Source organism: Pecten maximus, chromosome 1 (assembly GCF_902652985.1).
Source record: "Pecten maximus chromosome 1, xPecMax1.1, whole genome shotgun sequence".
Lineage (NCBI taxonomy): Eukaryota > Metazoa > Mollusca > Bivalvia > Pectinida > Pectinidae > Pecten > Pecten maximus.
In genome coordinates this window covers 11872037-11891742 of record NC_047015.1, presented here as the reverse complement: position 1 = coordinate 11891742, position 19706 = coordinate 11872037, and the positions used below count along the sequence as shown (strand labels likewise).

The 19706-nt window shown below is 36.8% G+C and overlaps 2 protein-coding genes across 3 annotated transcripts; one reads left to right on the top strand and one right to left on the bottom strand.

The window, feature by feature from the left end:
- Positions 1-956: 956 nt before the first annotated feature.
- Positions 957-7297, top strand: LOC117325054. Of its 2 annotated transcripts, none has more exons than XM_033880979.1 (6): positions 957-1011; positions 3472-3692; positions 4201-4430; positions 4659-4806; positions 5489-5836; positions 6326-7297. In XM_033880979.1, exons 2-6 carry the CDS (start codon positions 3488-3490, stop codon positions 6451-6453), a joined length of 1059 nt encoding a protein of 352 aa, XP_033736870.1. In that variant the 5' UTR covers positions 957-1011; positions 3472-3487; the 3' UTR covers positions 6454-7297. The 2 variants fall into 2 exon arrangements, with proteins under 2 accessions (XP_033736870.1, XP_033736877.1); XM_033880986.1 differs by having other exon boundaries at positions 6311-6471.
- A 5435-nt stretch (positions 7298-12732) lies between these two features.
- Positions 12733-19344, bottom strand: LOC117325047 (60S ribosomal protein L18-like). The gene is made up of 7 exons (XM_033880966.1): positions 19275-19344; positions 19060-19146; positions 16776-16883; positions 16364-16462; positions 14760-14883; positions 13208-13277; positions 12733-12851 (listed from the first exon to the last, which is right to left on the bottom strand). Exons 1-7 carry the CDS (start codon positions 19275-19277, stop codon positions 12776-12778), a joined length of 567 nt encoding a protein of 188 aa, XP_033736857.1. The 5' UTR covers positions 19278-19344; the 3' UTR covers positions 12733-12775.
- Positions 19345-19706: the final 362 nt, after the last annotated feature.

The following is a 19706-nucleotide window of genomic DNA, read 5'->3' as shown; positions in this document are numbered from 1 at the left end:
ACAATTTATAGATTCTCCAAAGCAAGTTGTTTTTGTCTCTTTTGATTTTGTGTGTGTGTATATCTGTTTTTGTCTCGCACGATAAGGGACCGGTTAGCATTTGCATCCACAGTTCCTACCAACCTAGTTATGTTCACAGCTGCACAGTGGTATGTTCTTGTCGACTTGAGACCTCTGTAAACTCAAAACGATGGACAACGTCAACGAACAGCAGTGTACTTCAAATCATATTTGATTTTAAGCATATCAACAACCTTGTACATGGAATTAGAGGAAACTATTGATTGTTACTGAGTTGTAAAGCCATCCAGCACTTTTGTTGAGGAGTCGACCAGTATGAGTTCCTATTGCTGTAGCGGTGAATGTAAGGGAGACAGATGTTTGGTTGCAATAGGTCTGGGGCCCTACCTAATGGGTACCAAACTAAGTCGACAATGTGCCTGGCATCAGGGGCTGTGCCTTCACAGTGATGCTTTATGTTTAATTCATGTAATAAACATTATATAATGATTTGCTGGTTTCAGCTAATGGTTAGTGATGTCACAAATTAATTGGGACGATAATCACACGTATTACACGGTTATAGAATGTTGAATCTAACCAAAATATTTAGGCTATCATAATTTTATTTTTCTACTCCTTTAGAATTGCTGACAATATAACATACCTTTTCGGTCACATGAATTATACCGTACATATAGTGTTGTGAAAGCGTGGGTCGTCGTACAAAAAGCATATCACGGATTTAGATATCATGTGTGTCCGTGATAATTTGTATTAAGCCTACTTGTATCCACGGTCTTGTCGTTTAATTATTCCAAATAGCTGTTCGTCTTAAATTCATTTATTTCAATCTTGAGAGGTTCTGGACATGACTAGTGGACTTAGGACTACTAACATGTGTGTGCTTTTTTTAAATTCCGGTTTCGTTGGCCTATTCGTATTTTATAATCATGCGTTTGCTTCCGGTGAAAGCCAAAGTTGAATACACAGTTTAGAGACATAGTCTAGGTATGTACTAGGTTAAAAAAAAGATAACGTCATTTTATTTAACATCTATATATTTATTATAAGCTCTGAGCATCGATTCGAGATAATTCTGTCCAGTACAGTTTCCCGAGTAAATTATACTAAAGACATCTACGATTGTCCATACTATCACTATCAGTATCACATCTGATGATCTGGTGATCTTCAGTCATACAAGTAATTCATCCTCAATATTCCAGGGTTTGTGTTTACGTTTATAGGATAAAACGTGTGGGCTACTCCATGTCAATGTTTAAATTTAAAGGTGTTGATTGTGAGTGAGTTTACCATAGGTGCTTTAAGGTGGATCATGACACTTAGATTATAATCCCAATATTACGCCTGCATAAATATTCAATATCATCAAATAAGATAACATGATAACGGAATCCCAAAAGAGTATATAATTATTATATCTACCAACTAGTTGATATAAATAAATGACTGGTGTTGATCAGTAATTGGCAAAAACCTTTTGTATGAAAATTTGTGAAAAGTTGACAAGCCGACGAACGTTTGATCTGAATGACAACACGCGTGCACAGGTGTTAAACCGGGTCGTCTGTGTCAAGACACACCTGGAATAAATCTACACGGATTAGCCACACGCTTACTTATGTCTGGTTAACTTTAATTACACGCCGTTTACGTGTGTAATGCAAAACTAAAGAATTCAGAGAGCTATCTAAAATGCTTTTTGTGAAACCGTTACAATAATATCATTGTATTAGTCTTGATCTTGTCGTTTTTTGTTTTTGTTTTTTGTTTTTTTTTTTGTGAAAAAAACTTAAATTAGACAGTTTATATGATTTTACATGGATATAAATAACTTTTTTCATCATGAAAATTATCAATACAACACTATTTTGAACATTTGCACAAAAACAAGCCTTGCACGACATAGATGAACACTAATACAACGATATAATTGTAACTGTTTCACAAATAAAAGTTTGTGAACAAACATGTTTTTGCCAAACTTGTAATATTGTTTAGTTTTAGTAGCACTTGATATAGTAGTATTAATTGATTGTAATGACGTCACATGTTATATATGTATGCAAGTAAGTATGCTTCGCCCATTCCCTTGTTAGGGAAACAGTACATCCGGGTCATGCGTGATAGGTCAAAACATGCTAAGCACCTATGAGTTTACTAATTGATTTGGAAAGCCATTTCAAGGGACCTCTAATGTTGCACTTAATATTTTTGAATTTTTGTTGGTGTTGTTCATTTCTTGTATTTTTTTTAACTGTGTCAATATTTTTCACTATTTAATAGATTTGTAGCATGGTTGATAGGTCCCTTAAGCAAGGTACATGTACTAGCTTGGTCGCCCTATGGTTCTTTTTAGAGTTATGTTAAAGCTGGTATCATTGTTGACCTACATAGAGTTTGAGATGTTTTCATTTAATGACATTTTGTTCCATAAGCCATTTAGTTGCCAATTTCCTCCTTCAGTAATTGAGTGATTTTGACGGTGTTATCAAGGAGTTCAGGGACGTCGTCAATGTAAATGAGAAGACATACTGGTCCTATAGCACCCCTTTGGGGGACTCCGCTTATAAGTTTTACAGTACTAGAACATGTTCCATTGATAACTGTGTTCTAATTCGTGGACGACGTCCCTGATCCCGCTTAGTAAATTTCCCCACATGTGGTAGTTTCAACTTTTAGTAGAAAATACTAGAAATCTTATGTGTGGCACCTTATTAAACGTCTTTTTGATTTTATTTAGATTACATCTGTCCGTTTGCTATTGTCCACAGCATCTGTAAAATAGCTACTAGTAGCTGGTGTAGTACATGAATATCCACTCCTAAAACCATGTCGACCGAGTGTATGAAGATGGTTGTTGTTCAAATTATCAACTTTTTCATCACAGACTATTCTCTGAAGCAATCTCTCAATAATTGAGTCGGTCATTCAGCTTTTTGTCCATTGTCCTACTGAATAGATTTGTTGAAAAGTTGCTAGGGATTTTTTAATTGGTGTATTGTCTCAAATGTAAACTATGGACGAATTTGATCAGGCCTTTATAATCATCTGTTCTAAGCCTTCTGACTGCTTTCACAATCTTGTCTTCTGTGGTATCAATAGTCTCTATGGATGCGGTTTCGTAGATCACTTCGACATTCGTCGACAAATACGCTGGCAAACTGTTAATGACTTCCGCCTTCTCTGTATCGGTTGCAATGAGATGATTACTCCCTCGACCTTTTTACGGACATAATTCCAAAATAACTTTTTTGATGTACTTTTCATAATTGAAGACACTATTTCGTAGGGCTCTATCATGAGCTCTGCGATATAGTAAGTAGACAGCCAAGTCGTCCTTACTTACAATAGTCACTACTAATAACAGCCTTTACTTACAATTGTCACTAATAATATCAGCCTTTACTTACAATAGTCACTACTAATGTCACCATTCATTTACAGAAGACAACACGAGACAATGACATACGACCTGAAATCGTACGGCCGAGGGGTAGCATATATATTTGTGAATGAAAGTTATGGGGAATCGGGTGATTTTGAAGATAGAACTGGTGCACACAGAGAATATAAATATCTCAAACGGATGTTCCGAGATCTTACATTCAAGATTCGACATTACAAGGATGCTAGCAATGAGAAGATGATAGAAGAGCTTCGAAAAGGTAAATCAATTTATTTCATGACATTTCTCTGAATACCACGGTTTACGTATGACAGAAAGTACTGGTTTACAAATAGCCTGTTGGATCGGTTTGAAATAACACGATAACACGATAATGCAAGTGTGTGCGTAGCATGTGAACCCAACGTGCATTTGATGCAGTTGTACGCACAGATCTTTAAAAAGTTTACCCACTACAACACATATAGCGTATTATCAGATATTGTATTACGGGAAAGACTTTTGTGAGAGTGTTGATTGGTGCTTCAATGTTATGTTTGTGTAGGAGGAACTGGACAGAAACTTTAAATTGTAATAATAACACGAATTATACTATACAATACAATCGCATCGGGCTCTTCGGTAATACAATGATTCATTTTACAACACATCTACAGAGACTAATAATATCCTGTCCGTCATTTTTTTTAGAGTTATTTACCTTACGTTTTGCAGCTTGTAGTGACCAAAAGATGAAGATGTCTTTTTTATTTGCGTTATGTTTTAAGCTTGTAGTGACCCAAAGATGAAGGAGAGGTCTTGTTTAGTGTGCGTGATATGCTCTCATGGAATAGAGAAAACGTATGAAGCGGTACACGCATTAGATGGGGCCTCCAATGACATCACACAACATTACATCGTGGACGGCCGAGGAAATGAGATAAACACAGACAATATTATGTCGATAGTCCGTGACTGTAAAGCGTTAAAGAATAAACCAAAACTCTTCTTGATGCAGGCAGGTATTTGTTTGTTAAAACACGTGTTTTCTAAATAGAAATACATCATACTACATATTTTGATATTCTTAGCTTCAACATTTTTATATTCAAGATTGTATCTTCATTAAGCAGGCATGCAGGTACTTGTTTGTTAAAACGTGTTTTCTAAATAAAAATACATCATACTATATACTTGGAAATTCTTAGCTTCCAACATTTTCAGAATGTATCTTGATTGTGAACAGGTTTGCAGAGAAAACATGAAAGCTAAAGAAAGAGAGAAGTACGACTTTGGTGTAACAGTTAATGCCAAACAGGAGATGAGTGCGTACAACAGTATGTCAACAGATGGTAGCAGTAAAGTGGGTGTCACTAGTAAAGGACAAGAAGATTGTAAGTTTGATACCACGGCAACAAGACAGGGAGTTTATAACACTAAACGATTGTGGTGGTGACTCTCCAGCAGGACGGAATATCACTTCTATTAGAATACAAGAAAAACAGGGAATACACATCTAAACACAACTCAAAATATATAAAACTAGGAGAAATAGGAATCGAATATATGTATATGCCTTGAGAACATGGAGGATAAGGCAATGTTTCTCGGGAAAGTTAGCGTCCTCTCATTCATCAACGACACTCGCCATGAAATTCAAGGTCAAATATGGGTTTAGTGACATTCTCAACCAGCCATATCAATAAACATCAAACACATCCGACAAGGAATTATAATACGTTCCAATAACATCATGATGTCAACCATAAAATTCGATCTTAATCAACTTTCACCTCTCGCAACCGTATGGTTTTAGTTTCTCCGTCAGAAGTCAACATCTGACACGAAATTGTTATGTTCGGAATATACCCATCATACAGCTTAGTTGTAGTGCTTACTTGTTCATTACACTGTTTTACAGAGCAGGGAAAAACAAATGAACGACTGTTCAATCTTATTAATTACCCGTCTTGTATATTGCTTTACCAGCTTTTTATTACTTTATCACTTGTGAATCAGAAAGTGCTATTGGGGTAGTTTGTGAGCTGTCATCTGTTGTTTTAATGCTTGTTTTAGATGTTAGTGGTTCGGATAGTGATACGGATACGGACGACGGCCTTTCCGACCAGGAGGAATTCGATCGCACTGACTACTTCCGTAAAAGGCGACAGAAGATCAAGCAGCAGCAGCAGCGTCAAAAGGAGGATGAGGAGATGCGACAAGAAATCAGCAAGAAAGATAACAATGACAAAAGCGAGAAAACCGAGAGACCGATAACAGAAACAGATTCAAAAGCTAAACGTCCTAGTCAACGCAAAATCGACACCACTGTCAAAACACTTGGTGTTAGGGAAGAGAAACCAGTTACTGTTATGTCCATTCCTTGCTATGACGATATGCTGGTCATGTTTGCATCTAATCCAGGTAAGTTTTGAATCAAAGAGTGTTGGACTTGCCATAAACTGCATATCACACTTCCATTGATTAAGAGTGTGGCACGATTTAGAATTTACACATACACTTGTTCTTTTGAAATCCGATATTGAAAATTGTAAAATTGAATTAATTCTTCGCTAACCTTGTCCGAAGGACCAACATGAACTTATGCCATACCATGGTGACTGTCCGTCTGACATTCTAACATCAACAATTTCTTAAAACCCTGATTGGAAAACTCCCGAGTTATATTGAAAGATGATATATTTGTGTGATTTGTGGTTCTCCAGGGTAAAAGTAGATGCTTTGAACTATATGTGTTTTGAACAATTAATGGTGTAAAATCATTCGAAAATATAGAAATACAAATATGTTTAGTAAATAGAATATTATATCGCTTATAATGGTTTATGAGTAACATTTTCGAATGCAAAAAACATTATTTGTTATTCAATATATTAGATTGATTTATTGAAGGGAAATACGGCTTACGTTGCTCGCATACTGGTGGAGTTCTCGTCAGCAGTTTATGTCATGTGATCAATGGCTACCTTAAGAACATGGCCATGGGTGTTTGGAGAAGATTGACTTCCTGTCCATCCTGACCGAGGTGGTGAATCGGCAAACCCAACACCGAACAAGCATGGAAATAACACGAGGCTCCCCGAGAGAAGTCACAACAGTGCCGGTCATATATCACAAGTTCACCAAGGACATGTACATTCCAATAATGGAACCGAGTACATGGATCCATAAATTAAAGTCATTTATGAAGCATATTTAATACAGACTTTATAAATTAGAATGTACAGCCTTTAGATACTATACCGTTATGGTTCAATTGGTGCTGACAATATATAGAATTCATCTCTACTCATACGGTTATGCGAACAGAACTTAAAGTATATACCATTTTCATCGATTTTGTGACTGAATATCTGATAGAGACTTGAAAAACGTGAACTAGAATTTCGTAATTGAATACATGTAAATTGTTTGTGTCGTACATGTCTGAACTAAATAAACACAGATATCACTTGTTTGTGTCGTACATATTGTGACAGCGGTGATATTGAGGACGAGTATCATTTTATCAAATGTAATCATTTTAGAGATATTAGAAAGCATTTTATCAAACGATATTACCATAAAAAACCTAGTATGGCCAAATTTATACAACTTTTAACGACGGAAAATAATAAAGATTTATGTAATTTAGGCAAATATATTTCTATCGGTTCAAAAAGACAGTTAAATGCTGTTTAATTGTTTAATGTAATAGAACGCTCTCTACACTAGCGAAGTGATCGTGTATGTGTGGTTTCTGTGTGCTTGTGAGTAACAATGTACTTTGTATTTGTATTGTATGTTATTTGTAATGTCTGCACTGTATATATTGTGCTACTGATAAACCGTAAGGTTTAAAGTAATAAATGAATTGAACACAGATATCACTTGTGTGTCGTACATGTCTGTACTAAATAAACAGATATCACTTGTGTGTCGTACATGTCTGTACTAAATAAACACAGATATCACTTGTGTGTCGTACATGCCTGTACTAACACACACATATATATCACAATATCTGCAACACTTTCATCAAGCCATGTATATTCATAACAAGTATGTTTTTTTCATGGTAAATAGAAGAATCCAGTACTGTAATATTATTTGTTTGATTTTCCGATTGCGAAACGTGTTTATGTTTGTTTTTTGCTCGGTTTACCGCCCAGTGATTAACCAGGGTCATTAAGAGGTAGGGTCTCCTTGTAGTAATTGATGACTACCTCACTGAACAAAACATGGATGGGCTTATTATCAGGCATTGGCTCATTGCCAGATAAATATGGTATATATTGTTATGCAATCAACAGTATCTGGTTACGCATGCTGGACCAATATATGAAGTTTGGTCAGGATCCATTCAAAAATGAAGTCGCAACAACGCTGACAAAGATTTTCTATAAATAGTAACGATGACCTTGACCTTAACCTTGGCACCCTGAAACACGAACTTGTTTGAGGTATTGCCATGCTTGACCCATATATGAAGTTTGGTCATGATCCGTTCAAAAATGAAGTCGCATTACAGCGCTGACAAAGATTTTCTATAAAAGTAACGGTGACATTGGCCTTGACCTTGGCGCCCTAAAACACGAACTGATTCGAGGTATTCCCATGCTGGACCCATATATGAAGTTTGGTCATGATCCGTTCAAAAATGAAGTCGCATTACAGCGCTGACAAAGATTTTCTATAAAAGTAACGGTGACATTGGCCTTGACCTTGGCGCCCTAAAACACGAACTCGTTCGAGGTATTCCCATGCTGGACCCATATAGGAAGTTTGGTCAGGATCCGTTCAAAAATGAAGTCACAAGAGCGCTGACAAAGATTTTCTATAAATAGTAACGGTGACCTTAACCTTGACCTTGGCACCCTGAAACACGAACTCGTTCGAGGTATTCCCATGCTGGACCCATATATGAAGTTTGGTCAGGATCCGTTAAAAAATGAAGTCGCAAGAGCGCTGACAAAGATTTTCTATAAATAGTAACGCTGACCTTGACCTTGACCTTGGCACCCTGAAACACGAACTCGTTCGAGGTATTCCCATGCTGGACCCATATATGAAGTCTGGTCAGGATCCGTTCAGAAATGTAGTCGCAAGAGTGCTGACAAATATTTTCTATAAATAGAAACGGTGACCTTAACCTTGACCTTGGCACCCTGAAACACGGACTCGTTCGAGGAATTCCCATGCTGGACCCATATATGAAGTTTGGTCAGGATCCGTTCAGAATTGAAGTTGCAAGAGTGCTGAAAAAGATTTTCTATAAATAGTAACGGTGACCTTGACCTTGGCACCCTGAAACACGAACTCGTTCGAGGTATTCCCATGCTGGACCCATATATGAAGTCTGGTCAGGATCCGTTCAGAAATGAAGTCGCAAGAGTGCTGACAAATATTTTCTATAAATAGAAACGGTGACCTTAACCTTGACCTTGGCACCCTGAAACACGAACTCGTTCGAGGTATTCCCATGCTGGACCCATATATGAAGTTTGGTCAGGATCCGTTCAAAAATGAAGTCGCAAGAGCGCTGACAAAGATTTTCTATAAATAGTAACGCTGACCTCGACACCCTGAAACACGAACTCGTTCGAGGTATTCCCATGCTGGACCCATATATGAAGTTTGGTCAGGATCTGTTCAGAAATGAAGTTGCAAGAGTGCTGACAAAGATTTTCTATAAATAGTAACGGTGACCTTGACCTTGGTACCCTGAAATACGAACTCGTTCGAGGTATTCCAATGCTGGACCCTTATGTGAAGTTTGGTCAGAATCCGTTCAAAAATAAAGTCGCAAGAGTGCTGACAAAAAGTGAACATACGTGCCCAGGGGCAAACTTGTGACTCCTGGGTCATGAAGTTCATTACACTAGTAAATCACTATAAGATCCTTCCACCTATGAAGAGTATTTGATTCTGTCTTAATTAGGTCTTGAGAAGAAGATCTTTGAAATTTCAGTCTATTTGACCTTTTTTTTGCCCCGCCCATCAGCCCCTGGGGGTCAGTCAAGGCCAACATGTGCATACCATCAAACTGCCATCCAAAGCTGATAATGTTAACCAAATAAGAATGAATTCCAATACAAATCAAACAAATAATAGTCAAAAATATGATTTCCCTATATAAACTATAGTAAAGTTTACCCCCTCCCCAGGGGCAAATGTGAGACCCCAGGGTCAGCAAATTCACAATTTTGGTAAAGCACCTTAAGACCCTTCCATATATGAAGATTATTTGATTCCATCATATCTGAGATTAGAGAAGATCTTTGAAATCAGTCAATTTGACCCTTTTTAGCCCCGCCCATCTGCCCCTTGGGGTCAGTCAGTGCCAACATGTGTATACCATCAATCTGTTATCCCATACTGACACTGTCAACTAAGTTAGAATGAGTTCCAATAGAAATCCAACAAATTATAGTCAAAAATGTGATTTCCCTATATAAACTATAGTAAAGTTCACCCCCTCCCCAGGGGCAAACCCCGAGACCCCAGGGTCAGGAAATTCACAATTTTGGTAAAGCACATTAAGACCCTTCTATCTATGAAGAGTGTTTGATTCCACTATGTCTGAGAGTAGAGAAGTAGATTTTTGAAGTTTTTGTTAGTTTGACCCTTTTTAGCCCCGCCCATCAGCCCCTGGGGTCAGTCAGCGCCAACATGTGCATACTATCAAACTGCCATCACAAGCTGATAATGTTAACCAAAATAGAATGAATTCCAATAGAAATCCAACAAATAATAGTAAAAAATATGATTTCCCTATATAAACTATAGTAAAGTTTACCCCCTCCCCAGGGGCAAACCTGAGACCCCAGGGTCAGAAAATTCACAATTTTGGAAAAGCACCTTAAGACCTTCCATCTATCAAGAGTGTTTAATTCCATCATATCTGAGAGTAGAGAAGATGATTTTTGAAGTCTTTGTTAATTTGACCCTTTTTAGCCCCGCCCATTAGCCCCTGGGGGTCAGTCAAGGCCAAAATGTGTATACCATCAATCTGTTATCCCATACTGATAATGTCAACCAAGTTGGAATGAATTCCAATAGAACTCCCAACAAATTATAGTCAAAAATATGATTTCCCTATATAAACTATAGTAAAGTTTACCCCCTCCCCAGGGGAAAACTTGAGACCCCTGGGTCAAGAAATTCACAATTTTGGTAAAGCACCTTAAGACCTTTCCATCTATGAAGAGTGTTTGATTCTACTATATCTGAGAGTAGAGAAGAAGATTTTTGAAGTTTTAGTCAATTAGAACCTTTTTAGCCCCGCCCCTCAGGCCCCTTGGGGGTGGGGACCATATAATTCACAATTTTGATTGACCTTTAGCCATAGAAGCTTCCTGCTAAATTTCATTGAATGTGGTTTAGGGGTTTTGGAGAAGAAGTCGAAAATGTAAATTGTTTACGGACGGACGACGGACGACGGACGACGGACAAAAGGAGATTAGAATAGGTCACTTGAGACTCAGGTGACCTAAAAAGTTGACGCCGGACGGCCGGACGACGCACCATGGCATAAGCTCACTTGCCCTTCGGGCAGGTGAGCTAATAAAACGGCATGTAATAAGAAGACATTTTTATTGTTAGCTCACCTGCCCGAAGGGCAAGTGAGCTTATGCCGTGCGGCGTCCGGCGTTAACTTTGCCTTTAAACAACTTCTTCTCAATAACCAAGAGGCCCAGGGACTTGATATTGGACCTGTAGCATGCTGGGGTGAAGGGCTACCAAGTTTGTTCAAATAAATGACCTTGACCTTCATTCAAGGTCACATTGGTCAAATAGGCTATAATATTCAAACAACTTCTTCTCAATAACCAAGAGGCCCAGGGACTTGATATTGGGCCTGTAGCATGCTGGGGTGAAGGGCTACCAAATTTGTTCAAATAAATGACCTTGACCTCCATTCAAGGTCACATGAGTCAAATAGGCTATAATCTTCAAACATTTTCTTCTCAATAACCAAGAGGCCCAGGGACTTGATATTGGGCATGTGGCATGCTGGGGTGGATGGCTACCAAATTTGTTCAAATAAATGACCTTGACCTTCATTCAAGGTCACATGGGTGGAATAGGCTATAATCTTCAAACAACTTCTTCCCAATAACCAAGAGGCGTAGGGACTTGATATTAGGCCTGTAGCATGTTGGGGTGAAGGGCTATGAAGATTGTTCAAATAAATTACCTTGACCTGCACTCATGGTCACAGGGGTGAAATCGGCTTAAATGTGTAAACAATAATTTTGCGATAGCCAAGAGTCCCTGAAATCTGATATTAGGCAAATATTATACTGGAATGAAGGACTAGAACATTTATTAATAGGAATAAACGCAGCATACACCGATATTTGAATGAAGAGGTAATCAGCATAGGATGTGTAGAAATGACATCAATCAACTTCAAAGTTGCGGTAGTCAGGTGAGCGATACAGGCCCATTGGGCCTCTTGTTTTTTAAGTGCATTCCTGAATGTTTTACTGATGATTATCCTATGTCATCTTAAGAAATTTTATTTACTTTAAAAAGGCTGTGGTTGCGTTAAAGTTGTGATGAACAATAGAGGGTTACGCTTTAACCCTCCCTTGAAATGGCATACTACAATAAAGTTTAATTCCTAGATCGATTAATCCGTGATGTCCGTCATGTTTCTTGATACACAACATCCCGATTCGCTAAGATTCCTATGAATTACTCTCCCAGTTTATTTGGTTACTAAGTTTTTAAATTGTACTCAATTACCGTTTTTTTTCTCTCTTTCCGTGTAGTAACTGATTTGTATTCTAATTAGAGATCCGACAACTTTCGTTAAAAGAAACTCGTCTCGGAAATTATTTTTTTCCCGTTGAATTGGCCTACCTTATGTTCCAGTGACTTATTGAATCGCATGTTCATTGTTTATACTTTGTACAAGCATTTCACTATCAACTGATTTAAAACATGCAGCATATTTATTGCTATCGGAATCTCTGTTGCGGAAACAGCTAACGTTCGGTTTCCATATAAACACTTCAACCAACTCCGCTGCACGGCCATGTGTGGCCTATTTCTCGGAAGTGACGAACCAATCGGAAATATTCGACTTCATTTTAAAGTATCAATATAAAACCGATCGGAGATTTCACTTATTGATTTCACTATGGAAAATTCGAGACTTAAAATGTATTTGACCACCGAGGGTCGTCAGACTTTCCAGTGTTGCATCAACTACACTGTATAAGAGTTACCTCCCCTTGCACAAACTAGGAAGCAAGCTAATAATTTGCATAGAAAATATCATGCCTGCTTTGATAAATCAAACACAAATATTGGTCTGCCAGATAATTTATTTCAGTATTAAGGTACCAAAGTTTAAGCCTTGTAACCTCTGCTGGCTCTTCGTCCACGAGCTCTTTCGAACTTCCTGCCCTTAGATCGCACATACGGTCTGCAATTGGGAAAAAAATCACATTATTATCTTACTTTGATAAATCAGGAAGGAAGTTCATAAGATAAACAGACATCTGTTCAATTCAGTTTGTCAGCGAGTAATCTTTAATTTCATGGCAAATATATAAATTATTGCCTTTTGATAAACATGCATTATTTATGGCTGAACTCAGGACTGGTAATTATATAACTTTCAGAACTTTTATTGCTCATTTTACTGAGGTGTGTTAGGAATCTTTACTCAAAATAACGAGTTATATATTTTTGATGTTAAATGTGATAACTCTTTACTGAATTAATTTGAATTAATTTAAATATTTCAAAAGAATGGGTGCCTTATGAAAAGCTACATACGCTGTGTGGCTGTGTGGTACACCAGGAGCACGTCCAAAGTGTCTGTAAGCCTTCCTGGCTTTACGGGCTCCTACAAAAACAAAATTCTTCCAATTAGGGACAAATTAAGGTAAAACTTATGATGGGACATCTGTTGAAAATTAATAAGGTTTAATCAGAAAAGCTGCTTTCCAAATTCCTGATAAATACATCCTCAGCTGCAGTTATATTTTCTGGGAATTTATCTTGAAAACACAAGCTTGCCTGAAATTTGCATAAGAACACATGGTACTTAACAACAACAACTGGCATCTTGTTTTTTACACAAGAATTATCAGATCTAAAACAGGAGATTATTGACATAATGTTGGTAACTTCTGATGAATTGTAATCGATAATTGTATCAGCTGATGTCTCATCACTAGCTGCAGTTTTCAACGTAGAAGGCAAAACCATTACTTTCCCAGACACGTTTTACATATTAACAAAAACCATTACTTTCCCAGACGCGTTTTATATTAACAATCAGGGTTGCCACCCTCTAGAGATGCCAAAGTGGGATATCTTCCACCAAAGGATTCTTCAAAGTGGGAGGTTTATCGTGGCAACACTTCAACAACTTAAAATTGTTTTTGTGCAGTAATTTTCATCATATTGTGTATGCAAAATTATTTTCTTAGTCTGACAGGATAAAGAATTAAATTGTTAAATGCACATCTAGATACCATGCGACTAGCTAACCCACTCCTAATTATGTCAGACATATTGCCTGCACACGTGTATACAAAACAAGCCAAAGCCCTAGCTAGTGTCCCGATTGATAATTAACAGACATGATTAACAAAGGTAAATACTGCATATATATGTATGCCATGCAGTCTGGTACATTAGTAATGGCTTGATGTGATATGGAGGGCGAAATTGGCAACCATGTAGAATAATGATTGATTTTCTATCAGAAAGGCAGGAATTCTGCCTAGTATTGAATGTTGGCCATATATATTATATTTATCACCTGTTGCACAATTTCCTTTTTTTTTTTTTAACACACAATCATAATATTCTTATTGCCATATGCCTGTAAATAATCCTTGTTATCACTATTTCTTGATAAGTCTGGGAGGATATTTCTCAAACTTTGCATATAGGCTCCCTTTCGTCCCTAGTTGTGCCCATTGAATTTTTGGGACTGGATGGGAAAAGAAAATGGCTGACTACTCTTGAATTTTGACAGTTGAAAGTGGTTATTGATTAGGATCTCTTGTTATTGGAAGCCAATTGCAAGAGATTTATTTCATTTACTGTTCATAATACCAAATACATGTCAGGATAGTGAAGAGGGGTAATCATTCCAACATTGATTAAAGTTACATGAATTTGTATGTGTAAATCTTGTATTAAATTTAGTATAATGCAAATTGTACAAGTTTTGTTTCTTCTTTTTATCTTTGTACAAATTTAATAAAATGGCCAAATGGTTTACGGTATCTATTATTATCCATTATTTTGGACAATGCTCAATGTAAATCTCAACAGTCTGTGGTGTAACCTATGACCTTTGCAGGCTGTTTACCTTGCATCAACACTGTGTTTTGTCCTTTGGGTGACCTGAGTGCCAACTGATCAAATGTGATGATTTCTCCACCAGTTTTGAGGATGCGAGCACGAGCCCTCTCTGTTACTTTCAGGGCACAAATCTACAACAATGAAGGAGTTACAAAAATGATGTTTATTCGAATCTGTTAGTCTAGTACAAGATATCCTTACTGTTACTCATTCCATAATGCCATCATGAGACTGTATCACCATGAAGGCAAACATCATAGAACTAAATTGTCAGTTTCGAAGACCAAATTTTCAAATGTAATAACACAGGTAGTTTTGTTTTCCCCTACCAGGTATATTTTAAAATTTACAAATGGTGTATAATAGTTGTATTGTATATTGGGAATACTCAAATCCAGTTCAAACCTGACCATAGATATTGTGTTAAATAATTTTAAAAGCAATCAATGTTCACTATATAGCCGCATAATTATATTCCATGAAAAAATTGTTGGAGAATTTGCTGTTACGAGGACAGAAAGCAGTGCCATTATGGTGGTGGAGGCACGAAGAACTAACGAAACCAACTTTCTGGCATTCTACAATTAAAATCTGGTAAAATCTGGATTTGGATGGGGCATTCACATTCTTATTTTTCGTAACTTTGGTTATAAAAAGAGGCCATGCAGATATAAAAATCACATGTGGCAAGGCCTGAGAAACTAATCATTAATTTTTTGGCCTAACCCAACAGACATAAATAGAGCCGTTGTAAGGGAAGAAGGCAAATCAGTAAATTTCAAATGGCAGAGACATGTAATACCACATACAGTCAAACCTGTCTATAAAGACTGCTAAAGGGACACCAAAAATGGTCTTCATACTTCATAGGCAGGTAGTTATCTTTAAGCCAACTGATTTGGACTTACCATAGGTCCCTTGATACATATACTTTATATGTATCACATTCACAAGTTCAGTACACATGTAGATTTATGTAACAATATTAATAATGTACACAATTATTTTTCATGTTTATGTAAGGTTAAAATTTTCAATTCACATGAGGCTTTTAAGCCTAAGATCATGTTACTAATTAAAATTGTTATCAAACAGAATGGAAAACTTTTGGTTTGAGTAATAGCATTTAAGATTAACAATAACAATATAAAACTTCAGAATAACTAATCTTAATAAGGGTACCCCCACTGTCAATTACCAGCGCCCTGCGCCTTTATTAGGTCAAATACGGTATCTTTGTATGGGGTTCTGAACTGAGTTACTATTATCATGATTCAGTTACTTCTGTTCGATGGTTCACAAGAGTTTTTGCTTATTACTACTGTGAGTATTGAATGAATATTTATTTCAGAATGGAAACAAACAGCACAAAGATCGATTTGAACACAAGTTAATTATTGAGCTGAAACTTAGTTTACTGACGTTGACATTTGACCTTTAGACACAGAATGAATCCCAAGAAACAACAGTGTGTTAAGATTGAGTTTAATCTGTCCTCTTGAATTTTTATTATGATGATGTGAATGGAGAGACAGTATGACAGATAGTGGCATTACAATACCCTCTCCAGATCTTTGATCAGGGGATAGTAACTGTAAACTATGTATTTACCCTCAGTTTAGGGACATCCAATAACCTTAGATCTTCAGTGATAGTTCCAACAACAACAGCCATCTTGTTTTCACGGCCGGGTTTCTTCATGAGTCGGACCTGGAAAAAGCATCATTTTATTCTTATAGTTATTAGCAAAACTCATTTATTCTTAAAGTCACAGAACCTGGCTGGAGCATCATCCGTTAAAACATCATTACTGATACAACATCACATTACCCTGGCTGGAACATCATCAGTTAAAACATCATTACTGGTACAACATCACATTACCCTGGCTGGAGCATCATCAGTTAAAACATCATTACTGATACAACATCACATTACCCTGGCTGGAGCATCATCAGAACATCATTACTGATACAACATCACATTACATTAGTGACTTTAAAGTTACAGGATTGCTACTTACTACTCTCGCCAAAGACATTGGTGGTGTATTGGTCTTGCTCATAAAAAGCCTCCTTAGCACTATCTTGTTAAACTTGGCATTGGTACGTCTGGCAAGGAACCTGTATAGCTGAAATTAACAATGAAAATTATCAGACCTTTGGACATATATTGTGTAGGTCTGAATTATCATTTCAAGTGTTAATTGTAATGGGGCCCATTCCAGAAGTCCCCCAAATTACCCCCACAGTTGATAATGAAGCTTAAAGAAACCACAATATTGTTTCCATGGCATAACACCTATATATATATAAACACTTTTCATTGAAACTGAACACTTAATTTCCAGAAGATAGCAAATAGCAGAAATCCACAAAATTACCCTCATCTGTAACAGGTTTTAATTGTACATTTAAGCATTGAACGGCTTTCAGTTGGCATTCATAGTCAATATGAATGCCAACTGGACAGAGGCAAATTCAACATGAAGCGCGCCATTCAATTCTTATATTTACCATCTGCGATTTTTTATTTGTCATGCGATTTTTGTTTTGAAATTTTCAAATTCAAATTTCCCGCGCTTACCAGTAGCAGAGATCACTAGCCGACGGTCGCTGGTTCGATCCCCAGTGGAGGCACACTACTCTCTCAGGGATCAATCTAGGGATTTTTTACTACCGTTTATGGGTAGTTTCCCTCAGGATTTTGATCCTTTTTCCCCCTCAGACTTTTGTTAATTCACTGAAATATTGTATTTTCCCTATTTTTATGGCAATAATATTCCCAAATACTCCAGATTTGCCTTCCTAATTAACCATTTGCTGTTTTTACTTGGAAAATGTGTTTTTAAAGCCAAAAAACTGAAACTTTGTGATGTTTAAATTTCCCCTTTTCAGAACTGATTTTCCCCTATGGTCCAAAAAGGGTAGTTTACCCTAAATTCTAGATTGATCCCTAAGACTCTTTCCTGTTACATTTGGTGCCTTTGATCACTCCTGCCTTTGATCACTCCAAGTGTAAGCTATAGGAGAACGAGAGGCTTCGTTGGAGATGGAACCTGGGTTGTGTTTTTGGGGGCAAACACATTTGAAAGTGGGGAGTAGTGTGGCAGGTTTTAATTCACACTACTCTCTTTCCTGTTACACATCGAAACTGAACACTTAAAATTTCCACCAACCAGAAGATAGCAAATAGCGACCATTTCCTTAACTCAGAAATGGAATTTTTAGTTTCATGAATCACCTATGTATCAAATTTCATCCAAATTGGACAATATCTAAATTTTGACCAATGAGAGGTTTCCATTTCACAACCATCGTCACCGAACTTTTCAAAACTTTCATCATTGTTTCAAGCATCCTTCTAAAACCCTCATGCCAAATTTTAGCAAATTCAGCCAGAATTCAAACCTGATGCAGTCCGAAACATTATTTTGTTATGTAATATCTGCGAAATTAAAATATTAATTTTGGACTGCTCGGGTGTTAACACAGTTACTAACTGCGTTGTCGGTCGGTTGGAGCGCTGTCTATACCACTTCCTTAAAGAAACACTGAATGGCTGTTTGGGTCGTAGATTAATTTGAGTTTGGATAAATTATGGCCAGCTTAGAAGAAAAACAATTTCTGAATCGATGGCACATTGTAGCAGTAAAACAATGCATATTTCAAGGAGAACAGGGACTCCCTCTAGAGTAAGATGGTGGGCAACGACCTAGATTTACGATCTTTTACTCACCTTTTAGTATTGATAAGGCCAAGGTAATGGTATGATAAACATATTTTTTAAATTAAGCATGCGAACGTAATGTAATACAATACTTTACTCGTCTATAATTTAACATTTTAATTAAAAAAATAATAATCATGTCCACAAATACCTTTTTTTTGATGTCAGTCGACCTATATCAAATTTCTAAAACGCCCATAAACTATCAGAAACCTTTGGATTTGGCCAAAGGAAACTCCGACTTCTCTTTACATTTAGACAGAAATAGGAGTGATCAAGACCTGCACAGAACAACGACTCTTTGCAAACATTCTCTATTTATCTAAGAACATGGTCCATCCAATGGAATAGGTTACAACGAACATGTGAAGTAAACTAAACGAAACCTAAGAATTTTATGTATTGAAACGTGTCCGCGATAAAATAGCGAAATACCACATCTTGCAATCCTACACAATTGCACCAATTCATTATTTACGACCAAATTTGTTGGTGATTGAATAAAACCCCTAAAGAATGCTTCGATATTGATATCAATTTGTGTATATACATATACCCCGATCTATGCACATACTTACTTTCACCAAGAGTCGAAGATAAATATCTTGACTCTTGGGTTCCTTCCTTAGGACCTTCCTGTTGCCTTTGTGGCAGATGTCAATGCCCTACAAATGCAATAAAATTAAGGTATGAATTCATTTTTATTCGTATAAATAGTTTAACATGAATTCGGATAAAGGATTGATTGGATATCTTTCGGACTAATATTTTGTTTTTAAGAGTTCACGCTCACCATTTTGGAATTGAATCGGAAAAGGAAGTTGTAAAACGGAAATAGGCCAAGGGAGGCTACTCTCTTTTTAGACTCGCTAACACACAATCGGAAGTGTGGCTTTTATATTGGGCAGCTATACATTATTGTTTCAATTTTTATTCAGGTAAAAAGCATATTGATAAAAACATATCACAGACACAGTCAGCAATGCAGCAATCAGGAACAACGGAATCAACTAAATGCGTTTCAAAATTCGAACACTTAAGATTAAAAACGAGATTTAACTTGTTAGATCTTTTGACGCTTTGCTTCAAGTACTGCTCAGGACAATTTATTTTAGAAATGTTAAAAAAGTGACTGAGTTTTAGATATTCGACTGACTGAGTTTCACAGGTTATAATGGAATTGTCCAATTTTAATTTGTAACATCATTTCTTGTCAATTTATGCA

What these genes read in the sequence shown, in the direction of transcription:
- LOC117325047 (XM_033880966.1), bottom strand. An exon ending in TGGATGTCCCTAAACTGAGG is followed by an intron (nt 14,884 to 16,363) that starts GTAAATACATAG and finishes TCATTGTTGTAG; the next exon opens with ATTTGTGCCCTGAAAGTAAC. An exon ending in GTACCACACAGCCACACAGC is followed by an intron (nt 12,852 to 13,207) that starts GTATGTAGCTTT and finishes TCCCAATTGCAG; the next exon opens with ACCGTATGTGCGATCTAAGG.
- LOC117325054 (XM_033880979.1), top strand. Translation starts at nt 3,488, where the DNA reads ATGACATACGACCTGAAATCGTACGGCCGAGGGGTAGCATATATATTT. An exon ending in GATAGAAGAGCTTCGAAAAG is followed by an intron (nt 3,693 to 4,200) that starts GTAAATCAATTT and finishes TTATGTTTTAAG; the next exon opens with CTTGTAGTGACCCAAAGATG. An exon ending in CATGTTTGCATCTAATCCAG is followed by an intron (nt 5,837 to 6,325) that starts GTAAGTTTTGAA and finishes GATTTATTGAAG; the next exon opens with GGAAATACGGCTTACGTTGC.